Below are 25,846 nucleotides of genomic sequence, written 5' to 3' on the forward strand. Positions count from 1 at the left end.
TAGACAACAGGATAAAGATCATACAAGAAACTAAATGCTCAGTAGAATCTATATGGGTAGAAATCCCTTGTGTGTTGGGTAAGAGTATAGTGATAGGAGTATTCTACAGTCCACCTGGCCAAAATGATCAGACATGAAATCTAAGGGAAATCAGGGAAGCTAACCAATTTGGCAGAGTAGTGATAATGGGAGATTTCAGTTACCCCAATATTGACTGGTTAAATGTCACATCAGGACATGCTAGAGACATAAGTTTTCTGGATGTAATAAACGACTTCTTCATGGAGCAATTGGTTCAGGAACCAATGAGAGAGGGAGCTATTTTACATTTAATTCTTATGGAACGCAGGATTTGGTGACAGTGGTAATGGTGGTGGAGCCACTTGGCAATAGTGTTCATAAAATGACCAAATTTGAACTAATGACGGGAAGGGGGCCAATATGTAAATCTAAAGCTCTAACTAAATTTTCAAAAGGGAAACTTTGATAAAATGAGGAAAATAGAAATAAACTGAAAGGTGCAGCTGCAAAGGTTAAGAGTGTACAACAGGCGTGGACGTTGTTTAAAAATACAATCCTAGAAGTGCAGTCCAGATGTACTACATGCATTAAGAAAGATGGAAGAAAGGCAAAACGATTACTAGCATGGTTAAAATATGAGTTGAAAGAAACTATTTTAGCAAAAAAAAAATCCTTCAAAAATTGGAAAAAGGATCCATGTGAAGAAAATAGGAAAAAGCACAAGCATTGTCGTTAAGTGTAAAACACTAATAAGGCAGGCTAAGAAAGAATTTGAAATGAAGTTGGCCATAGAGGCAAAAACTCATAATAAAAACTTTAAAAAAATATCCAAAGCAGTTGGACCGTTAGATGGTCAAGGGGTTAAAGGGGCTCTTAGGAAAGATAAGGCCATTGCAGAAAGACTACATTAATTCTTTGCTTCTGTGTTTACTAATGAGGATGTTGGGGAGATACCGGTTCCAGAGGTAATTTTCAAGGGTGATGAGGCAGATGAACTGAACGAAATCACTGAACCTGAAAGATGTAGTAGACCAGATTGACAAACTAAAGAGTAGCAAATCACCTGAACCGGATGGTATGCACCCCAAGGTTCTGAAGGAACTCAAAAATGAAATTTTAGATCTATTAGTTAAAATTTGTAACCTATCATTAAAATCATACATTGTGCCTGAAGACTTGGAGGGTGGCCAATGTAACCCCAATATTTAAAAAGGGCTTTAGGGGTGATCCAGGAATCTATAGACCAGAGAGCCTGACTTCAGTGCCGGGAAAAATATTGGAAACTATTTAAAGATTAAAATCACAGAGCATATAGAAAGACCTGTTTTATGGAACACAGTCAGCATGGATTTACTTAAGGAAAGTCTTGCCTCACAAATCTGCTTCATTTTTTTGAAGGCGTTAATAAACGTGGATAAAGTTGAACCAGTAGATGCAGTATATTTGGATTTTCAGAAGACGTTTGACAAAGTCCCTTGTGAGAGGCTTCTAAGAAAACTAAAATGTCATGGGATAGGAGGTGAAGTCCTTTTGTGGATTGCATACTGGTTAAAAGACAGGAAACAAGAGAGAAGGATTAAATGATCAATTTTCTCAGCGGAAAAGTGTAAATTTGGACTGGCGCTTTTCAATATATTTATAAATGATCCGGAAAGGAATATGATAAGTGAGGTAATCAAATTTGCAGATGATATAAATTTATTCAGAGTAGTTAAATCACAAGTGGATTGTGATAAATTGGAGGAGGAACTTGCAAGACTGGAAGATTGGGCACCCAAATGGCAGATGAAATTTAAGGTGGACAAGTGATGCATATAGGGAAAAATAACCCATGCTGTAGTTATACAATGTTAGGTTCCATATTAGGTGCTACCACCCAGGAAAAAGATTTAGGCGTCATAGTGGATAATATATTGAAATCGTCAGCTCAGTATGCTACGGCAGTTAAAAAAGCAAACAGAATGTTAGGAATTATTAGGAAGGAAATGTTGAATAAAACAGAAAATGTCATAATGCCTCTGGACTGCTCCATAGTGAGACTGCACCTTGAGTACTGTGCACAATTCTGGTCGCCACATCTCAAAAAAGATATAATCGCACTGGAGAAGGTACAAAGAAGGACAACCAAAATGATAAAGGTGATGGAACAGTTTCCCTATGAGGAAAGGCTAAAGAGGTTAGGGCTGTTCAGCTTGCAGAAGAGACAGCTATGGGGGGATATGATAGAGGTTTTTAAAATCATGAGACTTCTAGAATTGATAAATGTGACTCGGTTATTTACTCTTTCGGATAATAGAAGGACTAGGGGGCACTCTATGAAGTTAGCAAGTAACACATTTAAAACTAATCGGAGAAAATTCTTTTTCACTCAACACACAATTAAGCTCTGGAATTTGTTGCCAGAGGATGTGGTTAGTACAGTTAGTGCAGCTGGGTTTAAAAAAGGTTTGTATAAGTTCTTGGAGAAGTCCATTATCTGCTGTTAATCAAGTTGACTTAGGGAATAGCCACTGCTATTACTGGCATCAGTAGCATGGGATCTACTTAGGGTTTGAGTACTTGCCAGGTACTTGTAGCTTGGAAAAAGGATGCTGGTCTGACCCAGTATGGCAATTTCTTATGTTCTTAGAATGCTTTCAACCATTTTTCCCAGTACTGATATCAGGCTTATTGGTCTGCAGTTTCCCAGATCACCCCTGGAACCCTTTTTAAAAACTGGGGTTGCATTGGCCATCCTCCAATCTTCAGATACTGTAGCAGATTTTAATGATAGCTTACAGATTACCAACAATAGGTCTGCAATTTCATTTTTCATTTCTTTCTGCACTCTGGGCTCTCTCTCTCTCTCTCTCTCTCTATATATATATATATGTATTTATTTATTTCATATGGTTCATGTGATTTTCTACTCTTTAGTTTGTTAGTTTGCGCTAGTACATCTTCCAGGTTCACTGAGATTTGTTTCATGTCCTCTGAATCATCACCTTTAAATATCACTTCTGGAATGCATATCTGCTTTACATCTTCCTCAGTAAAGACCGAAGCAAAAAATTCATTGTCTCTCCACAGTGGCTTTGTCCTCCCATAGCACATCTTTTGCCCTTTAATCATCTAATGGTCCAACTGACTCCTTTGCAGGCTTTTTGCTTCAAGATTTTATTATGAGGTTTTGCTTCCACAGCAAGCTTCTTTTCAAATTCTGCTTTGCTATCCATATCAGTGCTTTGAATCTAAACTTTTAGTGATTATGCTGTTTCCTGTTTTCTTCATTCGGATCCCATTTCCATTCTTTGAAAGATGTTCTTTTGGCTAGAATAGCCTCTGTCACCTCACCTTTTAACCATCCTGGCAGCCATTTTACCTTCCTTGCACCTTTTTTAATGCGTGGAATACATCTGGTCTGGGCTTCCAAGATGATATTTTTAAACAGTGTCCACGACTGATGTAAATTCTTGACATTTGCAGCTGCACCTTTTAGTTTCTTCCTAACCATTTTTCTTATTTTATCATTATTTTCCTTTTGGAAGTTAAATGCCATCACAGTAGTTTTCCTTAGCGTTCTTCCTCCAAGTTATCAAGTCAAATTTGATCATTTTATGATCACTATTGCCAAGTGGCCCTTACACTATTACTTCTTTCATCAAATAATATGTTCCACTAAGGATTATGTCTAAAATAGCTGCCCCCTCTTGTTGGTTCTTGTACTAGCTGCTCCATGAAAGCAGTATTTTATTCCATCTAGAAACTTTACCTCCTTAGCATGTCCTGATGTGACATTTACCCAGTCAATGCTGGGTAATTGAAATCACACGTTGTTACTTTGTTGCTATTTTTGTTAGCTTCCCTAATTTCTGTTAGCATTTCATTATCTTGTTTGTTCATTCTGGCCAGGTGGACGGTAGTTTACCCCTACTGTTATTCTATTCCTCTTCTCACATGGAATTTCTATCCAAGAAGATTCTACAGTGCATTATTTTTCCTTTAGAACTTTTATTCCGTTTGACTCTATGCTCTCTTTAACATATAGTGCCCACCCCTTCACCAATTTGATCCATCCTATCATTCTGTCCTGGTATCACAGTGTCCCATCGGTTAACCTCCTTCCACCAGGTCTCTGAGATGCCAATTATATCTACCTCTTCATTCAGTGCTATGCATTCTAACTGTCCCATCTTATTTTTCAGACTTCTCACATTTGTATATAGACATTTCAAAGTATGTATTTTGTATGAATTAACAACCTGCTTATCAGTTGGCAGTACTAATTTGGAATCTTTCTGCTCTATCTTCTCTTTACTTAAAGCCACATGGGCTTTTTTTTTTTTTTTTTAGCATTTATTGCAACCTCTCTATCAGGATGCCCTAACATCCCTGTTTTGCTAGTATCCTTCAAAGATATATCATTTCGAACCATGCACTTCTGAGTGACTGTTGGCTTTCCCCCATCAATTTAGTTTCAGAGCTGCTCTATCTCCTTTTTAAAGGTTAGTGCCAGAAGCCTGGTTCCACGCTGGTTAAGGTGCAGCCCATCCCTCCCACTCTTTGGAATGCCTCTCCCCTGTGTATGTAAAAGTATGCGCATGCCGTGTGTATGCACGTAATTTTGTGCACGTATCGGTCGTGCAGTTTTCTAAAGGGCCATTTCAGCAGGTAAAGCACTACTTAACCTGCAGAACTCCCTCTGGAAAATTACTCTCAGAGTATACAGTATGTATAAATTAGCATTGCACAAATGTTTTATTTATGCATTTTTACATACCCATTTGAATTGCAGGACAATGTGTCTAGGAAGGAAAGTAGAAGGGTTTTGCATTTCACATTATTTTTATGAAAACATTAAAGAAGAAACCACCATATATACAAATGCAAATGCCTGTATCCTCAGCATATGCCTCATATCTATTAACTCAAGAAATTAGAGTCTTATAGGTGATATAGAAAAGTTTTTCCAACTGGTTTCCTTAATACCACTTTGTGTTCTAGGTCAGTATCAATCAAGAGCCCTAGCTGAGAGCATGCTTACTACCAGCGAGTTCTTGAAAGAGATCAGTTATGAGCTCATCACAGGAAAAGTGAGTTTCTTGGCATCGCATTTCAAGAACACATCACTAGGTGAGCCTTTTGAGATCAGCCATGTGAGTTAGAATAAAGCTGCTTCATCACTGGCTTGAACATCAGTTTTGTGTCTTTATATGTGAAGAGCAAGATCTGATTTCATGAATGTGCTCATCTGAGGGGTGATCTAAGAGAATGTAAGATATGGCTAAGAGTTTCACAGCCAAAATTTTATGCAAAAAAAAATGTAATCATGCATTTAGAGTACAGAAATCCAAGGGAGCAGATACTGATTGTGCACCAAACAGGAAAGAGATCTTAGTCTGATCATATTTGATGATTTCCAGGTAGGTCAACACTATAACAAGGTAAAGGTGAGAATTGGAAGAATACTAGAATGCATAAGGAGAGGTACAACCAGTAGAAAAAAAGAGGGTGATAATGCTTCTGTACAGGTCATTGGAAAAAACTCATCCGAAGTATTGTTATCAGTTCTGAAGACCATATTTCCAATATGTTCTATATAGACAGAGTAGGTGCAGTCCAGGGAAAGGCTACCAAAATGATGTTGAGTCTGCCCCATAAGCCCTAAATATGTTTATGGTAAAATAGAGAAGGGAGAGGAAAGAATAGAGATGTTCAAATACTTAAAAGGTATTAATACAGGAAAAAACCACACATTTTTCAATGGAAAGGAAGTTGTAGACCATGGAGTCATGGTACACAGATTAAAGGGAGCTGACTCAACAGCAACATATGGAAATATTTAAGAACATAAGAAATGCCGTACTGGGTCCATTGAGCCCAGCATCCTGTCTCTAATATTGACCAGTTTGGGTTGCAAATAGCTGCAGACCCCAAAAAGTAGATCTTTTTCTTGTTACCAACTTCCAGTGATGGCAATAGCTTTCTTTAGTCTACCCTGGATAATGATGTGTTATGGACTTTTCCTCCAGGAATTTTTCCAAACCTCTTTTAAACACCGCCCTGCTAGTTGCCTTGACTGAGTCCTCTGTCTACAGACTCCACAGCTTTAGTGTGCTGAGTGAAAAAAATACTTTCTGCAAGTTTTTTCAATCTGTTGATAGTTCCATGGGGTGTCCTCTTAGTATTATTTGAAAGAGTAAATAACTGTCCTTTTTTTTTTTTTAACCCATTCTGCCTCACACATGATTTTATTAACTTCTATCATGTCCCCTCTGAGCCATCTCTTTTCCAGGCTGAAGAGGCCTACCTGTATAGCTTTTCATCATTTTTTTTACCATAAGAAATTTCTTCACAGAAAGGATGCTGAAGACATGCAACTGCCTCCCAGTGGAGCTAGCAGAGTCCAAAACAGATACAGAGCTCAAGAAATCGTAGGACAAGCAAAGAGAGGATCTTTGGATATTAAGGAGTAGGGTAAAGTCTGAGTAGCTTCTGTGGTAATGCCTCAGTAAGAGACAGACTAAATGAGCCTTGCAGTCCTTATCTGCTATCAATTTTTCTGTTTCTACACATAATAGAGCATTAAGGAAACCCACGGGAAAGCAGCAGTTTTTTGTTTCCTGCTTGAAAACAGAATCTGTACATGACTGCCGAAGTTCCAAATAATATTGAGATGGATATTCAGGGGCCGGTGAGTGGGAAAGTTGCTCAGGTGACTTTACCCCGATATTCAATGAAAAATACCAGAATAAGGGTCCTGCTGGATATGCCTGGATAAAATTATCCGGATAAAGTTATCTGCGTAACTTTAGGACAGGTATTTTTCTGACCAAACTTATCTCATTAAAGTTGGCCGAGTAGCGCTGAATATCGGCACTCGTCAGCTGAAATTTAGTCAAGCCCCCAGAATGCCTCCTTCACTGCTTCTTTCTAAGCCAACTAAATGTTGTGCAGCCATGAGGTACCTTGCACAAAATAAAGCCGGTCAGCTAGAGAATTCAAATTGAGGGATTTTTTTTCTCCCCGCCCCAGGTAACTTGAACAGTAAACCGGACGAACCCTTTGAAGATCATCCTCATCGCAGCCTAGAAATGTGATAAAAAATTAAATGCAACTATATGCTACATCAGTCAACGTATTTATTTTTATTATTATATCTGATTTTCACAGGAGATGACTTAGATAAGTTACTGGAGAGAATACAGCAAAGAAGAGGGGATCATGTTGTTGTCCCTTTTAATGGAGATGTTAATGACCGGATACTGTCTCTGGAGGCTGCAGACATGACTCCTACACCTGGCATAGGTGACTTTTTTTTTTTTCCCCTCTTGCTGTACGAAGGAATGATTTGTTTCTTGCTGGATGGCAGCCCCATATTAGAAGTGGTCTGCCGCAGGTAATGAGTGGTTTAAAAAACTGGTGACTGTCCAGCTCTGTGAGCCGAGGAGAAGGCTCAGCAGTCGTTTTCTGTAGACTGCAGCTGGGCATACAGTTTCTATTCATTAAAAAACAATTTTTGTTACTTTTTATTAAGCAGTTTTCAATAAATTCTGGTGTATATGCATAATCGTTATTCTGCCTCCATAACTGTGCTTAGTGTGTTTGAAAGCAGACACTTTAATCACTTGCTGTGAATTTGTAAATATAAACCACATTAAAACTGTGTTAGAGTTCTGTGTCCCAAACGTTTCCATTCAGGACCTTTATTTATTTATTTATTTATTTATTTAAAATCTTTTCAATACCGTCGCTAAGTAGTCTACCATCGCAACGGTTTACATGATGGCACATAAATTAATGTAGGGAAAGTGTACTATCGTACATTCTAACAGGTGCCGTCAAAGGTTCGGTTACAATAAATCATTAAAGATAAGAAAAAAAAATTGTTTAGTGAAATAGGTCATGACCGGGTGTACCAGGAAGGTACAGTTTACGGGTAAAATTCACTAAGTATAGTGTTACAAATAGTTTTTTAAAGTGATGTAGAGTTCATGGATCCGTCTACTGCATGTTACTAATTGTTGTGTTCCGGTGCTCTTCTGCCTCTTCCTGAATGTTTTCTAATTTCCCGTCTCTTTATAAAATGCTTGTTTAAAAAGCCATGTTTTTAAAGTTTTCTTGAATGAGGTATCAGAAAATCTTAAAACCCAACAGAAATTTAAATAAATATCACATCATGATTTGGATTTTGAGGTTCTATGTCTTTCACACTATTGGTGGTTGGAGTCCTGTGTAAACCATTGTCTTGGTATTTAGCTTTCTGTTTGAATATTTCCAAAGGAGCCTTATCTCAGGTTGCACCTGAGCATAGTCCAGGGAGCCATTAATGGGTCTGCACTAACAGATCTAAAGTACTCTGGTAAATCATTGGGTGCACCTGCCATTTTCTTTCTAGATCCAGATGCTGAAATCTTCCAGATCTATCCGCCTCAGCTGGCAGTGGCCAGAAAACTCCTGTCGCAGGTGTGTTCTATTGCAGACAGTGGCAGCCAGAGCCTGGACCTGGGTCGCTTCAGCAAAGTGGACTTCCTCATCGTAGTCCCTCGCTCTGAAGTCTTGGTGCACCAAACCCTTCAGCGCATTCGCCAGTCAGGTAAGAAGAAAAGGAAGGAAGAGGAAAACCAGGGTAAAGATGCTGTGGGAATCGAGTCCAGGTTTCCCTGCTTCTTTTAAAATATCAGGTCACAGACCTCACTTTAAGGTAGCTTTATTAAGGAGCACTCCCTCTCTGTTCCCTTGGAGGACTCCAGCCACTGTTACATAACCATTGCGGTTTAAGGAAAGAGAAAAGTCCAGCTACTGGCTTACTTGAATCTGCAGCGTTTCCCTACCCTTCTGAATACTGCTTCAGCCATGTTCTCCGAGTAGGATTCCTTGTTCTTAACCAAGCTTTTTTTTCCTTATGACGCTTTACACTTCTAGCTGGTCACACTCTCTGCTGCCTCCCAGCCCTCATTAACCTGCCAGGGACAGAATTTGCCCAGTGAGTCATCAGGTTTCTATTTTGCTTTTAAGGTGGAGCTACCTAGTTCTTTTTAAGGGTGTCTTCCTTTACCCTTCTATCCCGTAATATCCTTTACCCTCAGCTCCACATTCTAATGGGGAGCACTTGCCTTTTTTACTCTTTACTTGCCAAAAAAAATCACTCTTGTTGTAGAACTTTACCAATGGGTATTCACAGAAAGGCTTTGTAAGCAGCCGACTTAGCCCTCTTCCTCCTGTTTACCCTATGCCATCTAATCCAGATTATATGTCTTATTTTAAACTTTCTAAAAGTCCACCAACCTCTGTCTTTCCTATTCTTACTGTTAGACATAAGGGCTATGTTACAGTAAGCAATTCCTCCCTTCCCACTATTCTTCCTACTGGATATCTGTAGAAAGGTCTTAGATATTGCAGTCCTTTTAACCCTCTTTCAGCTGCCACAGCTATGGACCAGCTTCAGAACCTGAATGTCTTTGTGAACCTGGTCCTTTCCTTTATGACCTAAGCTCTGAGTCATTGTAAACCTATCTCTCACCTGCAGGGCCGCCATCAGGGCAGTATTCTTGGGCCTGCAGTATGGGGCCCCAGGATCTACTGCCACATATGGGGGCCCGCAGCCGCCAGGCGGCAGGTGCGCTTGGGGGCCCAGACATTTTGGCTGTATGGGGCCTCAAAATTCCTGATGGCGGCCCTGGTCTGGGGCCTCTTACAGGTTTTTAGTGTACCCAGTTATGCTAAGGTTCTCTACCATTACCTTCCTTTCTATTTGTGGGTATTTTAGCTCTTTTTCTTTTCTAGCTTTGGCTTATTCTCAGATGGCTTCCACTATACCAGCCCATCCAGTGCCACTACTGGTACTAGTACCTCAGCTTCATCTTCTGACATTAATTTTTGGCTGGATACTTCTTGCCTGGGTACTTTCCCTTGCAATATAGATATGACCTGGAGCCCTTCTTCATGCTCTTTGGTCTCATCTACACTCTCCAACTCACCCTATAGTTGCATCTCTGTAACCTTTCTTGATTGTCCGTGGCTTTCCCCACTACCTACCCCAGAGGCTGATTTCTGGCCACGTTTTCTCTGACGTCTGTCCAGCAGAGTAAGCATATGGACATATTGTTTTTTCCAGCTGGCCTTTGGACAATTTGTTCCATTTCTCTTCTAATTTTTGTAGTGAACTAGGGTTGAGCCTCTAGGCTTATCAGAATCTCTTTGTCTTGCTGCAAGCAACACTTTGCTTGTCCTAGCCTACTATAGGTACAGGACTTCTCTAGAACTTGCTTTTGAGGTTCTTGTAACTGTTTTTAGTGTGGTAACCTCTCTAGCTAGTTGTGTAACTTGAGACAAATCCACTGCTATATTATGTAGTTCTTCTATAAGCTGTTTTACTCTTTCTTCATGAGGTACTTCAAGTTCCCTCATCTGTTTTAGCAACATCCTTTCTTTCTCATTCAGCTCTTCTTGAGTCTGCAGATCTCCATCAACCTGGATCTTCATGGTCTGCAAGTCTATTTCCAGGTGTAGCTTGACACTCTTTGTAGTGTGGGAGTCAGCCCTCAGCCTCTCGAACTGAGTCCTCAACTCTTGGATTTGAGCTTTGTGTTTCTTGGCTTCTTCTTCAATAGTCTTCTTTAAGTCAGCCACTTCATACTTTGCCGGAGCTCCCTCTCATCTGTGGTAGTATCCAAAGTATCTTTTAATTCCTCCAGCACATCCTTCAACTCCTTCACAAACTGGTCAGCCCTTTCTGTGAGTTCTGCCCGAGCCAGCTCACTCTCCTGAAGCTTAACTTGGGACTCCTTCAAATTTCCTTCAGCTTTCTTTCATTCTTCATCCTCCTCTTTCCACTTCATCTCGATGTCGAGATGCCTCTGGTGGGCTTATTGTAACACACTTCAGAGTTGTGCCACCTCTTCACTCATCTACCCTATTACTTGCCCTGACTTTCTATTCTTCTTTTGTCCTTTTGGGTCTAGGTCTCTTTGTATTTTAAGATTGTCATCTTTCTCTCTTCACTAACTTTACCCTTTTATTTAATACCAGTGGGATCTAACTCTGGTATACTATCATTGTTAGATCTTGTTTCTTGGTAATAGTAACACTTTGTGTCTGTGAAGTTATGCCAGCTGGGCCACCTAGAAAACAGTTTTAGGGAATTTATATCCTATTATTCCCCTCCCATATTTCCTTGCACTCACTGTATAGCTCCACTTCCTCCTCGGGGTCTGCTAAAAGACAACATCCTGTTTAGGGACTTGGGTCACTAGAAAGGAGACAGCGAGAATAAATAACCCCCCCCCCCCCACACACACACACACACACAGACACACTCCTCCTCCCATCCTAGTTTCCTGGTTCTTGAGTTCTCTTGTCCCTACCAACACAGTATGGGAGGCCTTCTGTAATACCCTCCTTAGAATCATTCTCCCCACCAAGTGCACAAAAGAAGGAGGTACCTGTAATCTCACTACTGTTTATAGAGGTAGTTTGTAGAGGTAGTTCAGGAACTTCCTTTCTCACAGGACAAGCAGGATGGTAGTCCTCACATATAGGTGACATCACAGGATAGAGCCCAATCACGGAAAACGTCTGTCAAAGTTTCCAGAACTTTGACTGGCCCCTACTGAGCATGACCAGCATAGCACTAACCCTGCAGCCAGCAGGGGTTCCCCTTCAGTCTTCTTTTTTCCACGCAGCAGTAGCCTCGCGGTAAAGGAGCTCTGAAGAGATTTCTGACAGGAATTTTCCTTATGGAATTACTAAAAGTTAAATTGCCCCACAGGGGTCCCTCCTCTAACTTTTCTCAGTCTGCGGTACTCCGGTAAGTTTTTACCCGTTTTCTTTCGATTACCATCGAGTTTGGCCCTCGCGGCCTACTGGCTGTCGACCGTACCGCGGCTCGATTTTTTTCCATGGCCATGGCGTCGGGGTTTCGTCGGTGCCCGGACTGTACCCGCACCATGTCTATCACAGACTCCCATAAAGTCTGTGTAATGTGTCTAAGAAGCGAGCACGATGTCTTGACCTGCACCAAATGAGCCCTAATGACACCGAAGGGTCGCAAGGCCAGAATGGAGAAGATGGAACTTCTCTTCCATACTCAAACCCTGACTCCGTCCATTGCATCGACGTTGTCAGAACCGGCACCGTCAACTTCACACCAGCATCGACCACCGACCGGCATCGACGACTTCTCGGCCATCGACACCCTCTACTCCCCCTCAGGATCGAGGGGATCGCAGGGAGAAACATCGCCATCGACACCGTAAGACTCGGACCATCGAGGGAGCGAAATCATCGACCATGAGACTCATGCACTGGACTCTGAGGTCTCAATGGACTCAAGCTATTCAGCCTCTATTGACTGTTGTCCATGTCACCGACTCACTCCGTCTGTCTCTCACCTGGTGGAAAAATCAGACCAATCTCCTCCAGGGATTGCCCTTCCAGGTTCCAAATCTTCAAATCAATCTCACCACCGATGCTTCCAACCTCGGTTGGGGAGCCCACGTGGCCGATCTGCAGACACAAGGACCTTGGTCTCCAGAGGAAGCCAAACACCAAATAAATTTCCTGGAACTTCGAGCAATCAGATATGCTCTCAGGGTTTTTCAGGATCGCCTCTCAAATCAAGTCATCCTGATTCAGACGGACAACCAAGTGGCAATGTGGTACATCAAGAAGCAGGGAGGCTCAGGCTCCTTCCTTCTGTGTCAGGAAGCTGCGCAGATTTGGGAGGAAGCTCTCTCCTATTCGATGTACCTCATGGCCACCTGGTTACCGGGAGTGGACAATGTGTTGGCAGACAAGCTGAGTCGTGTCTTTCAACCGCACGAGTGGTCTCTCAACCCCTCTGTAGCGAACTCCATCTTTCAACAATGGGGATATCCTCTGATAGACCTCGTTGTGTCCCCACAAAACCGCAAAGTGGAGAACTACTGCTCTCTCATTCGCAGCAAACGCTCTCTGCCCAGAGATGCATTCTCCCTCTCATGGGCAACCAGTCTGCTCTACGCATTCCCTCCACTTCCTCTTCTTTTGAAGACTCTCGTGAAGTTACATCAGGACAAGGGAACCATGAACCTGATTTCCAACACTTCAGGATCTCTCCATCCGCAGGCACATTCCCTTGGGAAAGGACCCACTTCTGATCACTCAGAATGATGGGAGCCTACGCCATCCCAATCTTCAAGCCTTGTCCCTGATGGCATAGATGTTGAAAGGTTAATCTTTCAACCACTTAACCTTTCTGAACCAGTTTCCCGTGTCTTGATTCTTCAAGGAAGCCTTCCACGAGAAAAGCTTACTCTTATAAATGGAACAGGTTTATGTCATGGTACTCTTCTCAGTCCCTTGACCTCTTTACCTGTCCAGTTACCAAGTTTTTAGACTATCTTTGGCACTTATCAGAGTCAGGTCTAAAAACTTCTTCCATCAGAATGCATGTCAGTGTGGTAGCCGCCTTCCATAAAGGTGTCGGGGATGTCCCTATATAAGTACAACCCCTTGTAACACACTTTTTGAAGGGCTTGCTCCATATCAAGTCTCCACTATGTCTTCCGGCCTCTTCTTGGGACCTTAATCTGGTTCTGGGTCGGCTCATGAAACCACCATTCGAACCTCTTCACTCTTGTGAACTTCGATATCTCACATGGAAAGTGATTTTCCTTTTGGCAATCACTTCAGCTCGCAGAGTTAGTGAATTGCAGGCTCTAATTACCTATCCACCTTACACTAAACTTCTGCAGGACCGGGCGGTACTCCGCACTCACCTGAAATTCTTACCTAAGGTAGTTTCGGATTTTCATCTCAATCAATCCATCATAATACCTACCTTTTTTCCCAGGCCCCATGCCAACCCAGGAGAACAGGCTCTGCATACCCTTGACTGTAAACAGGCTCTAGCTTTTTACCTAGATCGTACAGCTGCCCACAGGGAAAGCACTCAATTGTTCGTCTCTTTCTACCCTAATAAGTTAGGGAAGCCTGTGGGTAAACAGACTCTCTCCTCCTGGTTGGCGGACTGCATATCCTTCTGCTACCAGCAAGCGGGCATTCCATTCGAAGACTGTGTTAAAGCACACTCTGTGAGGGCCATGGCGACTTCAGTAGCACACCTATGATTGGTGCCGCTTCCTGACATTTTCAGGGCTGCTACCTGGAGTTCTCTCCACACCTTTGCAGCCCACTATTGCTTGGACAAAGTGGGAAATCAAGATTCCATCTTCGGCCAATCTGTCCTTCGTAACCTATTTACAACGTGACGTACCAACACCCTTCCGCGTGCCCGGTGGGGTTCAGGATGCCCTCTACCAAATTCCACCCCAGTTGTTGTGCCTGTTGCACGCCTTTTGGGTACATTTGGTGCATGTTTGGACATCCTCAGCTCGGTACTCACCCATATGTGAGGACTACCATCCTGCTTGTCCTGTGAGAAAGCAAATGTTGCTTACCTGTAACAGGTGTTCTCACAGGACAGCAGGATGTTAGTCCTCAAGAAACCCGTCCGCCGCCCCGCGGTGTTTAGTTTGTAACGTTTTGTTATTTTCTTTTTTGGCACTGCCTGTAGCTTTCAAATAAGACTGAAGGGGGATCCCTGCTGGCTGCAGGGTTAGCGCCATGCTGGGCATGCCCAGTAGGGGCCAGTGAAAGTTCTGGAAATTTTGACAGAAGTTTTTTCCATGATTGGGCTCCATCCTGTGATGTCACCCATATGTGAGGACTAACATCCTGCTGTCTTGTGAGAACACCTGTTACAGGTAAGCAACATTTGCTTTCCCATAACCCACATTTTATACAGCGCCTCTAGTGGGTCCTTGGGACATCATCCCCACCTTATGGCCTTTCTCACCACAACTCCAGCAGTAAAGATAGTCTTAAGAATTCAGCCTTTTTCCATTGGGATATATCTAGGGCTTCTTCTTTTATAATACTGCTTATACAAGCCTCAAGCTCCCCAACACTGGCCTTATACTACCTATGGATCTCCTTATACTACCTATGGATCTCCTACTTTTAAGGACACTGCTCCCCAACATGGCCACTCTGACTGTAAGTACGGCAGCCTGCAACATAGTACTCTTCAAACACTCATGTTCCTGCCACAGCCTTTGCAAAGGGACAAGCTTCTGTGGCATGACATATTTAATGGATTTGAGACGCCATCACGATCTTTGGCTATTGCGCAATCATCACCATGTTGGAGATATAAAGTTTATTCCCTGTACGTACTAGGATCAGTCCAGACCGTGGGTTATGTCCCCCGTCCAGCAGATGGAGTCAGAGCAAACTTCCAGGGGTGCTGACATATAAGCCTGTGCACCCCCTAGGGATCCTCAGTATCTCTCTGACTCCAGCAGATGTGAGTGGGGGAACCTTTGCTTCCCCAGTGTGTGGCTTTTGCTACATTTCTTACTCTCTCCTATTTCTTCTTTGACTGGATCAAGCGGACCTGGGCTGCTAAATTTATTAAATAGAAAAAAAAAAAAAAAAAAAAAGAAAGGGAAATTTTTCCTCTCACTTCAGGGAGCCTGGAGCCCTGCCCGGGCCTCCCTGTCCTAGTCAGCTTGCCAGCAGGACTGGGTATGTTTTCTTGCCTACCTGTTTCTCCCTCTTCTCCTCCCTTCCGGCGGTGAGTTTTTGTGAAATTTTCTTTACAGGGTCGCCGTCGGACGGCTTAGGTGGATGCTGGTGGGGCCAGCCTCTCCCCTCCGGCGCGCCGCGATTCGCACTCTCTCCCCCTCGGCCCCGCGACGTTTCATTCCCCGGGGCCGCGGCAGCAGGGAAGTCTCATTCCCCTGCTGCTCCTGCGGGGAGGGTGCCTGGTTGAGCCTGGGCGGACGAGCTCGCTCCCTCCGCGGCGCGCAGTGCTCAGCTCCGGCCTAGGGGCGGTCGCTGAGGGGACTCTTCGCTCCGGCCGCGCGCCATGCAGCGCTTTAAGGGGTCTCCCGGCCCCGACCCGGGGCAGGGCGGATCGCGAGACGGGCCCTCCGGGGTTGGCCTCCCCGGGGGAGAGACCGGATCGGCTTCCCCGACTTTTTCGCCGTCCAACTCCGATCGCCGCGGCTCCAGGGGAAAGGCCCCGCCCCCTTCTTTGGCGGGAGCGGCGGCCATCTTAGAGCTGGAAAGCACGGCTGATTCAGAGGCGGAGGAGTCCACACATGGTTTTTCACCGCGTTTCAGGCCGATACCAGCGCCATCGTCCCCCTCCATCGCTGCGGGCCCCTCCACGGACCTCTCGCTCGCAGTCCCTCCACCGGCAGGGGGGTTTACGGCGGACTTTGTCCTTTTGATGCACCAGGTGTACCTCCAAAGCCTGCAGCCGGTGTGGGGATCCCCAGGGGGTGCTCCAGCGAACCCCACGCCCGCGAAGATTCCCCGACTGATGGGGGGGGGGGCCAACCCAGCGCCATCTGGGAGTGGCCATAAGACGCTCCTGGCTCTCCCACCCAGCGGAGTGGATCCCACGCAGGACCCTGGGAACGATCCGGCCTCCACGGCTGACGATGACTCGCTCCTGGCAGCGCACCTGGAGTGTGACGACCCACGGGTGCTCCGGATCTTCCGTAAGGAGGAGCTGTCGGACCTCATCCCACACGTCCTCCAGGAATTGGATCTCGATCCGCCCGTCGAACCGCCGGGGCCCCCAGCCCCCTCCGTAGCCTCCGCTAGCTCAAAAGGGGACCCGGTCCTGGCGGGCTTACGTCCTCTGGTGCGAACGTTCCCGATTCATGAGTCGTTCCTCCATCTCTTGGTGCGGGAGTGGGACACGCCGGAGGCCTCTCTCAGAGTGGGCAGAGCGATGGACAAACTCTACCCTCTTCCCGGCGACTTCTTGGATCTGCTTAAGATACCCAAGGTCGACTCGGCAGTCTCTGCCGTCACTAAGAGGACCACAATTCCCGTGACAGGGGGAACGGCCCTCCGGGATGTACAGGACAGAAAGCTGGAAGTCTGCCTCAAAAAGATTTTCGAGGTCTCGGCGCTGGGGGTCCGTGCTGCTATCTGTGGCTCCCTTACCCAGCGAGCCGGGCTTCGGTGGGTGCAGCAGCTACTGACTTCACAGCAACTACCACCGGAAGAAGCGGCGCAAGCGGACCGGCTGGAGGCCGTCATTGCCTACGGGGCTGATGCCCTCCACGATTTACTACGAGTCCTGGCAAGGACCATGGTTTCGGCTGTTTCCGCCAGGCGCCTGCTGTGGCTTCGTAATTGGGCGGCGGACGCTTCGTCCAAATCCAGCCTAGGGTCTCTACCTTTCAAGGGTAGGTTCCTCTTCGGTGAGGATCTTGACCAGATCATCAAATCCCTGGGGGAAAATTCCGTACACAGGTTGCCCGAGGACCGCCAGCGGTCGTATCGTCCGTCTACTTCCTTCTCCAGGAATCGGTCCCGCTCTCAACGGCGATTTTGGGGTTCCAGGTCTCAGGGGCCGAGAAATCCCTCGAACAGGTCTCAATCATGGACTCGGTCCTTTCGGGGCCGCAGACCACCCAGGGACTCCTCGGCTCCGGGCTCCTCCGGCAAGTCTACCCAATGATGTCAGGCCGGCTCACTCCCCCCTCCCGAGAATCGGAGGACGACTAGCCTGGTTTTACGGGGAGTGGGCCAACATCACCACGGACCAATGGGTCCTAGACATTCTAAGGTGAGGCTACGCTTTGGATTTGCGGTATCCCCCCAAAGAAAGATTCGTCTTCTCACCCTGCGGAGCAAGTCACAAGCGTGTGGGAGTACAAAGCACACTGCACCGTCTCCTAGCCCTGGGGGCCATCTCACCCGTCCCCTCCGGAGAAGTGGGCTCGGGTCATTATTCCATTTACTTCGTGGTGCCCAAGAAAGATGGATCTTTTCGTCCCATCTTAGACCTCAAGGAAGTCAACAAGGCCCTCCGGATACCCCGGTTCCGTATGGAAACTCTTCGGTCCGTCATCGCGGCGGTTCATCAGGGAGAGTTTCTGGCCTCCCTGGATCTGACGGAGGCTTACTTACACATTCCGATCCACCCGGTCCATCACCGGCTCCTCCGCTTCAAGATACTGGATCAACACTTCCAGTTCCAGGCCCTCCCTTTCGGGTTGGCAACGGCGCCCAGGACGTTCACCAAGATAATGGTGGTTGTGGCGGCCGCGCTCCGAAGAGAGGGGATTTTAGTACATCCATACCTGGACGACTGGCTCATCCGAGCAAAGACCTTCTCTCAAGGGCAGCAAGCAGTCGACAGGGTGGTCGGCTTTCTTCAGTCTCTCGGCTGGGTAGTCAACTTCGGCAAGAGCAGTCTCCTTCCGTCGCAGCAGTTGGACTTCCTGGGCGCGCGCTTCGACACCGCTCAAGGCAAGGTCTTCTTGCGGCCGGACAAGGCCCAGACGCTCAGAGAGCAAATTTGCAACTTTGCCGCTCTCCCGGTTCCAACAGCGAGGGATTATCTGCAGATCCTGGGATCAATGGCTTTCGCCATCAACCTAGTGCCGTGGGCCTTTGCACACCTGAGGCCCCTGCAGATGGCGCTACTCTCGCGGTGGAAACCGGTCTCGCAGGACTATCAGGCGATACTACCCCTTCCGCCGGCGGCCAGACTCAGCCTTCGTTGGTGGCTGGACCCCAGGAACTTGGCACAGGGGTGCCCCCTGGAGTCGCCGGAGTGGATCGTGGTCACTACCGATGCCAGTTTGACCGGCTGGGGGGCCGTGTGTCTCCGAAGCTCGGCCCAGGGGCAGTGGACACAGGAACAGAAGACCTGGTCGATCAACCGCCTGGAGACCAGGGCAGTCCGGTTGGCTCTCATTCAATTCCTGCCCCTCATCCGACAGCGGGCGGTCCGCGTTCTCTCGGACAATGCGACCACGGTAGCCTACATCAACCGTCAGGGAGGCACCAAGAGCCCGGGTGTGGCCGTCGAAGCGGCCCGTCTCATGGCCTGGGCGGAGCAGTTCCTCGACCGTCTAGCGGCCTCCCACATCGCGGGCGTGGACAATATTCATGCAGACTACCTGAGTCGGCAGACGCTGGACCCAGGGGAATGGGCTCTCTCCGACGAGGCAATGTCGCTCATCACTCGGCGCTGGGGAACGCCCGCCATGGATCTCATGGCGACGGCGTGCAATACAAAGGCCCCGCGGTTCTACAGTCGCAGAAGGGACCACGGGGCGGAAGGAGTGGACGCCCTGGTTCTACCTTGGCCCCCTCGTCTTCGGCTGTACGTCTTTCCTCCGTGGCCTCTGGTGGGCAAGGTGGTGCGGAAGATCGAAGATCATCCAGGACAGGTCATCCTGGTGGCGCCAGAGTGGCCACGGCGTCCGTGGTTTGCGGATCTACTCAACTTGGTAGTGGACGGACCCCTGCGATTGTCACACCTTCCGCGACTGCTCCATCAGGGTCCGGTATTTTCGGACCAGGCGGAACACTTTTGTCTCGCGGCTTGGCTTTTGAGAGGCAGAGTCTCCTGCGCAAAGGATACACGGTAACCGTGGTAGACACGCTGCTTAAGGCACGTAAGACCTCCACTTCAGTCGCCTATGTACGGGTCTGGAAGGTGTTTGAGATCTGGTGTGCCGGGCACGGAGCATCCGCGACCACACCTTCGCTCCGTCAGGTCCTAGCCTTTCTTCAGGAGGGCTTGGAGAAGGGCCTTTCCTACAACTCCCTGCGAGTGCAAGTCTCGGCTCTAGCTTCTCTGGCTCGTACCACGGGGCATCCTGACCTTTCGTCTCATCCGGACGTCTCGCGCTTCCTCAAGGGAGTCAAACACCTGCGGCCGCCGGTGCGGCATCCCTATCCCTCCTGGAATCTCAACCTGGTTCTCCGCCTCCTTGGACAGGCTCCCTACGAACCACTGCGGCAGGCCTCCCTCAAAGATGTCACACTTAAGACGGTGTTCCTGGTCGCCATAGCCTTGGCGAGACGCATCTCCGAGCTTCAGGCGCTCTCGTGCCGGGAACCGTTTCTACGCTTCACGGATTCGGGAGTTTCTATTCGTACGGTGCCTTCTTTCCTACCTAAAGTGGTGTCGTCCTTCCACTTGAACCAGTGGGTGGAGTTGCCGGCCTTCCCGTCGGATGCGCCTCAGGCCCTCCGGCGTCTCGATGTGAAGCGCTCTCTGCTACACTACTTGGAAGTGACCAATGAGTTCCGGGCTTCCGACCATCTCTTTGTGCTTTGGTCCGGCAATAAGAAAGGACGGCAAGCGTCTAAGACGACTATCGCACGCTGGCTCAAGGATGCGGTTTCCTCGGCCTACATCGGTGCCGGGAAGGCGCCCCCGGAGGGTGTCCGGGCTCATTCGTTGCGTGCTCTGGCCACGTCCCGGGCAGAGTCTCAACACGTTCCCATTCAGGAAATCTGTCGCGCGGCGACATGGAAGTCGCTGCATACCTTCTCGAAGCATTACCGGTTGCAACTACCGGTAGGTGATTCGGGTTCCTTTGGAGACAGGGTTCTTCGAGCAGGGTCTTCAGGGACCCACCCGGTTTAGGGAAGCTTTGGTACATCCCACGGTCTGGACTGATCCTAGTACGTACAGGGAAAAGAAAATTATTCCTTACCTGCTAATTTTCGTTCCTGTAGTACTTAGGATCAGTCCAGACGCCCGCCCGGGGTTGCTAAGTGCTGGTCAGACGCCTGCTCGTGTACGTTTTTTACCCTCTGTCTCTCATATTTCTACATCCTGATGTTTGTGTTTGTTACTTCGTTCTTTCACAGTTCGCATTGCAAGTTGCATTGGTTATTTGTGTTCTGTGGTTACAATTTGTTTGGTGCTTGATCCATCCTACTTTCCTGTCCAGTATTTCTGGCTCTGGGCTTTGATATTCTCGATACTGAGGATCCCTAGGGGGTGCACAGGCTTATATGTCAGCACCCCTGGAAGTTTGCTCTGACTCCATCTGCTGGACGGGGGACATAACCCACGGTCTGGACTGATCCTAAGTACTACAGGAACGAAAATTAGCAGGTAAGGAATAATTTTCTTTTCATGTCCCCCTTTTGCAGTGTTAGAAAACATGGACCATATTGGGGCTATTATTGGTGGATGATGAAGGATTCAAACGCTACAAGCTAAATGTTTTAATATGCAAAAAATTAAAAAAATATGAGCATATAATGCACAGAATTGAGGTAGTTGTGACCAATGATTAAAGAAATGGCAAAGAAGGCTGTTTGTTTTGGCTGGTAGTGCCTATTGTGAATGGTCACTAAGCAATATTAATTTGTATGAGGAGGATTGGTTGTCTTGTCATGACCTATTTACTGACATAATAAACACTTAAGCTCACTATCACTATGATTTTGCTCTGAGATACCACCTTGTTATGGCAGTGCTGCTCTGGCTCCTCCAAAATCTCGGGTATGGGATTTACAGCCCCATCTAGCGACTGCCAGATTCTTTCCCCTTGGCTTCTTCCTCCTTAAAAATTTCTGCACTTGTTTTTAAAACCTTTGATTGTCTACTTTTACACTAAGGATCCCTTCTGAATCAAGGGCGCCTTTGTGTGCTACTCCTGCAGCGAGTATGCCATTATGCACTGCTCCCAGTAGTGAGTACATCCTTGTTGCGCTCATACACCTTGCATGCAGGCAGTATCCCTTTCCCAGGCATTTCATACCTTCTCACATCACAAACATTACTTGCCAAATTTTAAAACCAGATTTCCCAAGCCCTTGGAATAACATAAGCAGTTTCTTAACAGAGGACCCATTCCCCCAACTCATTTTCCTTAGTTGTCAGTAACAGTCCTCTTGCAGGGAAGTACTTGTGTCCATTTCCATCGGCTCTGTCTGGGCTCTAGAACCTTCTCTCCTTGGGACTTCAGTGTAAGCTGCACAGTGTGGTCCTGGCTCCAGGAATTTGCTCTAACTGCTCACCCTCCACCAGCTTGTTTCACAGTCTGCTGCACTTTCTTCCCCAGTCTCTCCTTCAATTCAGTGGCCTATTAGGGAAGGAAAACAGGATCCAAGTGCACACTGTCTTGCAAACAGACCTGCCACTCTCACTACAGCCTAAACACCTTACCAGATTTAAAACAAAATTCATCATATCAGGGTTAAATACTTTCCACTATTGCTTAATATATTCCACTGCCCCAGGTCTACTCTCCAAGCATAGAAAGACAGATAGCCTTTTTCCAGGTACCATGCTTCCTCCGTCTTCCTCCTGCTAGTATATCTAGCCCCAGGTATGGTTACCAGATTGTGGTTAAAATGGGCATCTCAAGCTCTCCACAACACTCAGGTCCACCTAGTTTGCTCCTGAAGATCCTGGTGCTCTCAGCAGTCTAATCTGGCTTAGAAATCTCCTCTGTCCGGGCTGTCCTTCCTTTTCTGGCTAATTGGTCACTGCTGGGCTCTTTTTTTCTAGTCCCTCTCATTCACTTTAGCCTTGGTCTGCTCTACCTGGAGCCTTTAGAAGCAATCCCACTGCTTCCACTATTTGTGGGAATCCAGTTCAGGTTTTACTCCTGCTTATAATTTAAGGGCTGAGTAAAAAGCCATGGGAGCGGATGTAGCTTGAATAATTACTGGAGGACAGAGGAGTCTGGATTCTGGCTGTTATTGCACAAAATGTTTATTATTTACAAAGCAAAATAAGTAAAAAGGCCTGTTATCTCAGCAGGGCTTGGAACAAAAATATAGTAGTTACAAATAAGCAGTTTTAGCATAGTGCATGCTTCCTACTCATCTCTAGGCCTTCCCCTTTTCCTCCAGGATCTACCTTCATATTCCTCTGCTCAGGGAAATACCTTGGGATCAAGATTCCCTTCTGGGGTGGGCCTTAAAATGAATTGGGCCAGATACCTGGAGACAGTTCCTGTTAGGACGCGCTAGGAGAGCGTTTCCACTTTCCAGGGCATTGTGTGTTCTTGGACCACGGCTTGACCCCAGAGGAACTCCGAAGAGGTGCCAAGGCAGGCGAGGCATGCTCCAGCATGGGCTGGACAGGAGCAAGGCTGGACTGAAGACAAGGATGACTGAAGGCACTGACCCTCCACCAGACCTGCACGCTCCGGGAAGGCCAACAACGCAATGGTGGTCTTTGAACGGTCCTCCGACCGTTCCAAGCCCTTTCGGACCTGCCGCTGGGTAACGGCAAGAAGCGGCAGGCTGGATGGAGGCCAGGGGCAAACGAAGGTCTTGGAACATGGAAGGCTCAGACGAAGACTCTTGGATGAAGACTCTTGGACGAAGACTCAGGCGAAGACTCTTGGACGAAGACTCAGGCGAAGACACTTGGACAAGGATTCAGGAGCAAGGTACTGAAGACGAGATTTCAGGAGCAAAGTGCTTGGTTGAGACTGCGACGCAGCGAGCCCTACACAGCCCACCCGTGGGGCTGGTCGCGGACCACGCTGGATGCGGGGCAGACTCTAGATGAGATAGTGGAGCAAGTGAGAAGAACATGTCCCAGAAACTGTAGAGGCCTGCACCAGGGCGCACCCTACACAGCCGCCTGTGGCTGGTCGCGGACCACGCTGGGACTGCACTGGTTCAAGCAGAGTCTAAAACTCACTATGTCATCGTCTTCACCAATCTCACCTCTACCTGAAGAGTTGCCTCCTGCTCCCAGAGAGCATTCACCACCTCATTCACCCCTGTCATACCTTCCATCAGATCATTCCCAAAGGGAGTCCCTAATCAGTTCCACAGGATTATCATCTGATCCCCCTGAAGAACCACCAGAGCATGCATCACCCCCGGAGGATCTAACCTACACCAGGTTTGTGGAGAAGATGGGCTCTGCTCTCTAATTAGAGGTGAGAAAGGAGCCAGACACATAGGCAGAGATCATGGGACTACTCAAAATTTTAGACATCCCAGCAAAACCTTCGACTCTACCATCTCACAAAGTGTTCGACACAGTGCTGCTAAAAAAATGGGAAACCCCCTTCTTGGGACAGTAATGACTAGAAAAGTTGACTTAAAATTTAGATCAAAAATATCCCCCCAGATATGGAGTAGTACAACTACCACATAGCTCGGTAGTAGTCAAATTGGCAATGAAAAAAGCAAAAACGTCCAGGCTGCATTCTAATTTGCTGCCAGGTAAGTTCACAAACTGCTGGATGACTCGGCAAGAAAGTCTTCCAAGGGACCATGCTAAATGCAAGAATAGAACAACATCAATTCTACATGGGCCAATATTTATGAAGCCATATATCTGGTCAGAATCTGGCAACCAGATTATTCCTCAAACTCTTCATGACCTAGAAGAAGGCCTACGACATCTCCTTCGCTTGGTCTATGAAGTATTTGACATTATGGCCAGAACATCAGCGGCCTCCATAGGTGGCAGAAGAATGACTTGGTTGTGAGCAAGCGGCATAAGGGAGGGCATTCATGAGAAGCCTGCTGACCTCATTTACTTAGGAGACCATCTATTCAGAGAAAAATTAAGGGAAATAGTTGCTCAGATAAAGGAGCAGAATGTGGCTGTTCAGTCTTTATCTACACAGAGCAACCCGGGAAGCAGTAATCGACACTACGTCCCTCAGTATAAATGTCATTATGCCCGTGTAACAGCAAACATGGAAACAACCGTAACTCGCTCAGCAAAGAGGACACCAGAAAAACTGGTAAACACTGAAGTCATAACCACAACCCCCCATAAAACCACAACAAGGTTTTTAACCAGTCCGTCGCCTCAGCCACAAATTCCGGTCGAGGGCAGAATTCAAAAGTTCCTACAGGCCTGGGTGGACATAACCATGGACCAGTGGGTCCTCAAAATAATCTACACAGGTTACCATCTCAACTTCTCCCACCAACCGAAGTTACCTCATTCTGCACTCCCACTCCCAAATCCCGACCATCTAGCTGTCCTGATTCAAGAGGCACACAGACTACGCTACCATAATGCAATACACTCAATACCACCCCAGGATTACAACAAGGGGTACTACTCACATTACTTCCTTATACCCAAGAAGATTTATTTATTTATTTATTTATTTAACAGTTTTTTATACCGACCTTCATAGTAAATAACCATATCGGATCGGTTTACATTTAACAAGGGTATAACTGGAGTAACAATTCAAGTAAATGAAAGAAAACAATAGGTAGAATAGGTAGAATAAGTCAAAGTTACAATCAACAGGGAAGGAGAACTTGGAAGCTTGCAACAAGCTGGAAAGAAGATAAGGCAGGAAATAACTATCTTCACCCGGTCCTCAATCTCAAATCATTAAACAGGCATCTGTGTTGGGAGCAATTCAAGATGACATCTCTGGGCCCAATATTGCTCTTCAACTAGCCCAACTGGGTGTGCTCTCTCGACCTAAAAGATGCATATACACACATTCTGATCCATCCCTCATATTGGCACTACTTTTATTTCATTACCAATACAAGGTCCTCGTTTTTGGACTCTCATCTGTCCCGAGAGTCTTCATGAAATGCCTAGCAGTGGCTTTGGCACATCTTCATCGTTTCAGGATACATCTTTTTCCTTCTCTTGATGACTGGTATATAGTGGCACCAGATGAATGCACACTATATTCTCATACCGAGATTACAATTCGCTGCCTGGAAACCTTAGGTTTTCTCCTAAATTCTGAGAAGTCACAATGATTCCAGTTCATAGGATCACAAATAGCCTCGATCAGATCCAAAGCTTTCCTCCCCACGAGAGGGCTCTCAAACTTAACATCTTGGCAAAATGCTTTTGCAATGCAAGATAACAGCAATTCACCATATATTAGTTAAACTCAGGCTCATGGCAGCTGCTGTACACATAGACCCAATAACATGACTCCATATTTGTCTTTTGCAGTGGGATATAAAAAGCCAATGGTACCAGTTCCTTCAACCGCTATCAACATGGATTCAAGTAACTCAGTCAATGGCACAGGAAATAAGATGGTGGCTA

At 46.5% G+C, this 25,846-nt stretch overlaps 1 protein-coding gene across 5 annotated transcripts in view; it reads left to right on the top strand.

Moving 5' to 3' along the window:
• GREB1L (GREB1 like retinoic acid receptor coactivator) overlaps positions 1 to 25,846 on the top strand; it is a 729,370-nt gene that overhangs the window by 517,336 nt on the left and 186,188 nt on the right. For all 5 annotated transcript variants that reach the window (XM_029591103.1, XM_029591107.1, XM_029591104.1 and 2 more), the window contains 3 exons: positions 5,005 to 5,133; positions 7,174 to 7,308; positions 8,399 to 8,596. In XM_029591103.1, coding sequence (XP_029446963.1) covers positions 5,005 to 5,133; positions 7,174 to 7,308; positions 8,399 to 8,596 — 462 coding nt within the window. The remainder of the gene's footprint in view (positions 1 to 5,004; positions 5,134 to 7,173; positions 7,309 to 8,398; positions 8,597 to 25,846) is intronic.

This window comes from Rhinatrema bivittatum, chromosome 2 (assembly GCF_901001135.1).
Source record: "Rhinatrema bivittatum chromosome 2, aRhiBiv1.1, whole genome shotgun sequence".
In the NCBI taxonomy this organism is placed as follows: domain Eukaryota; kingdom Metazoa; phylum Chordata; class Amphibia; order Gymnophiona; family Rhinatrematidae; genus Rhinatrema; species Rhinatrema bivittatum.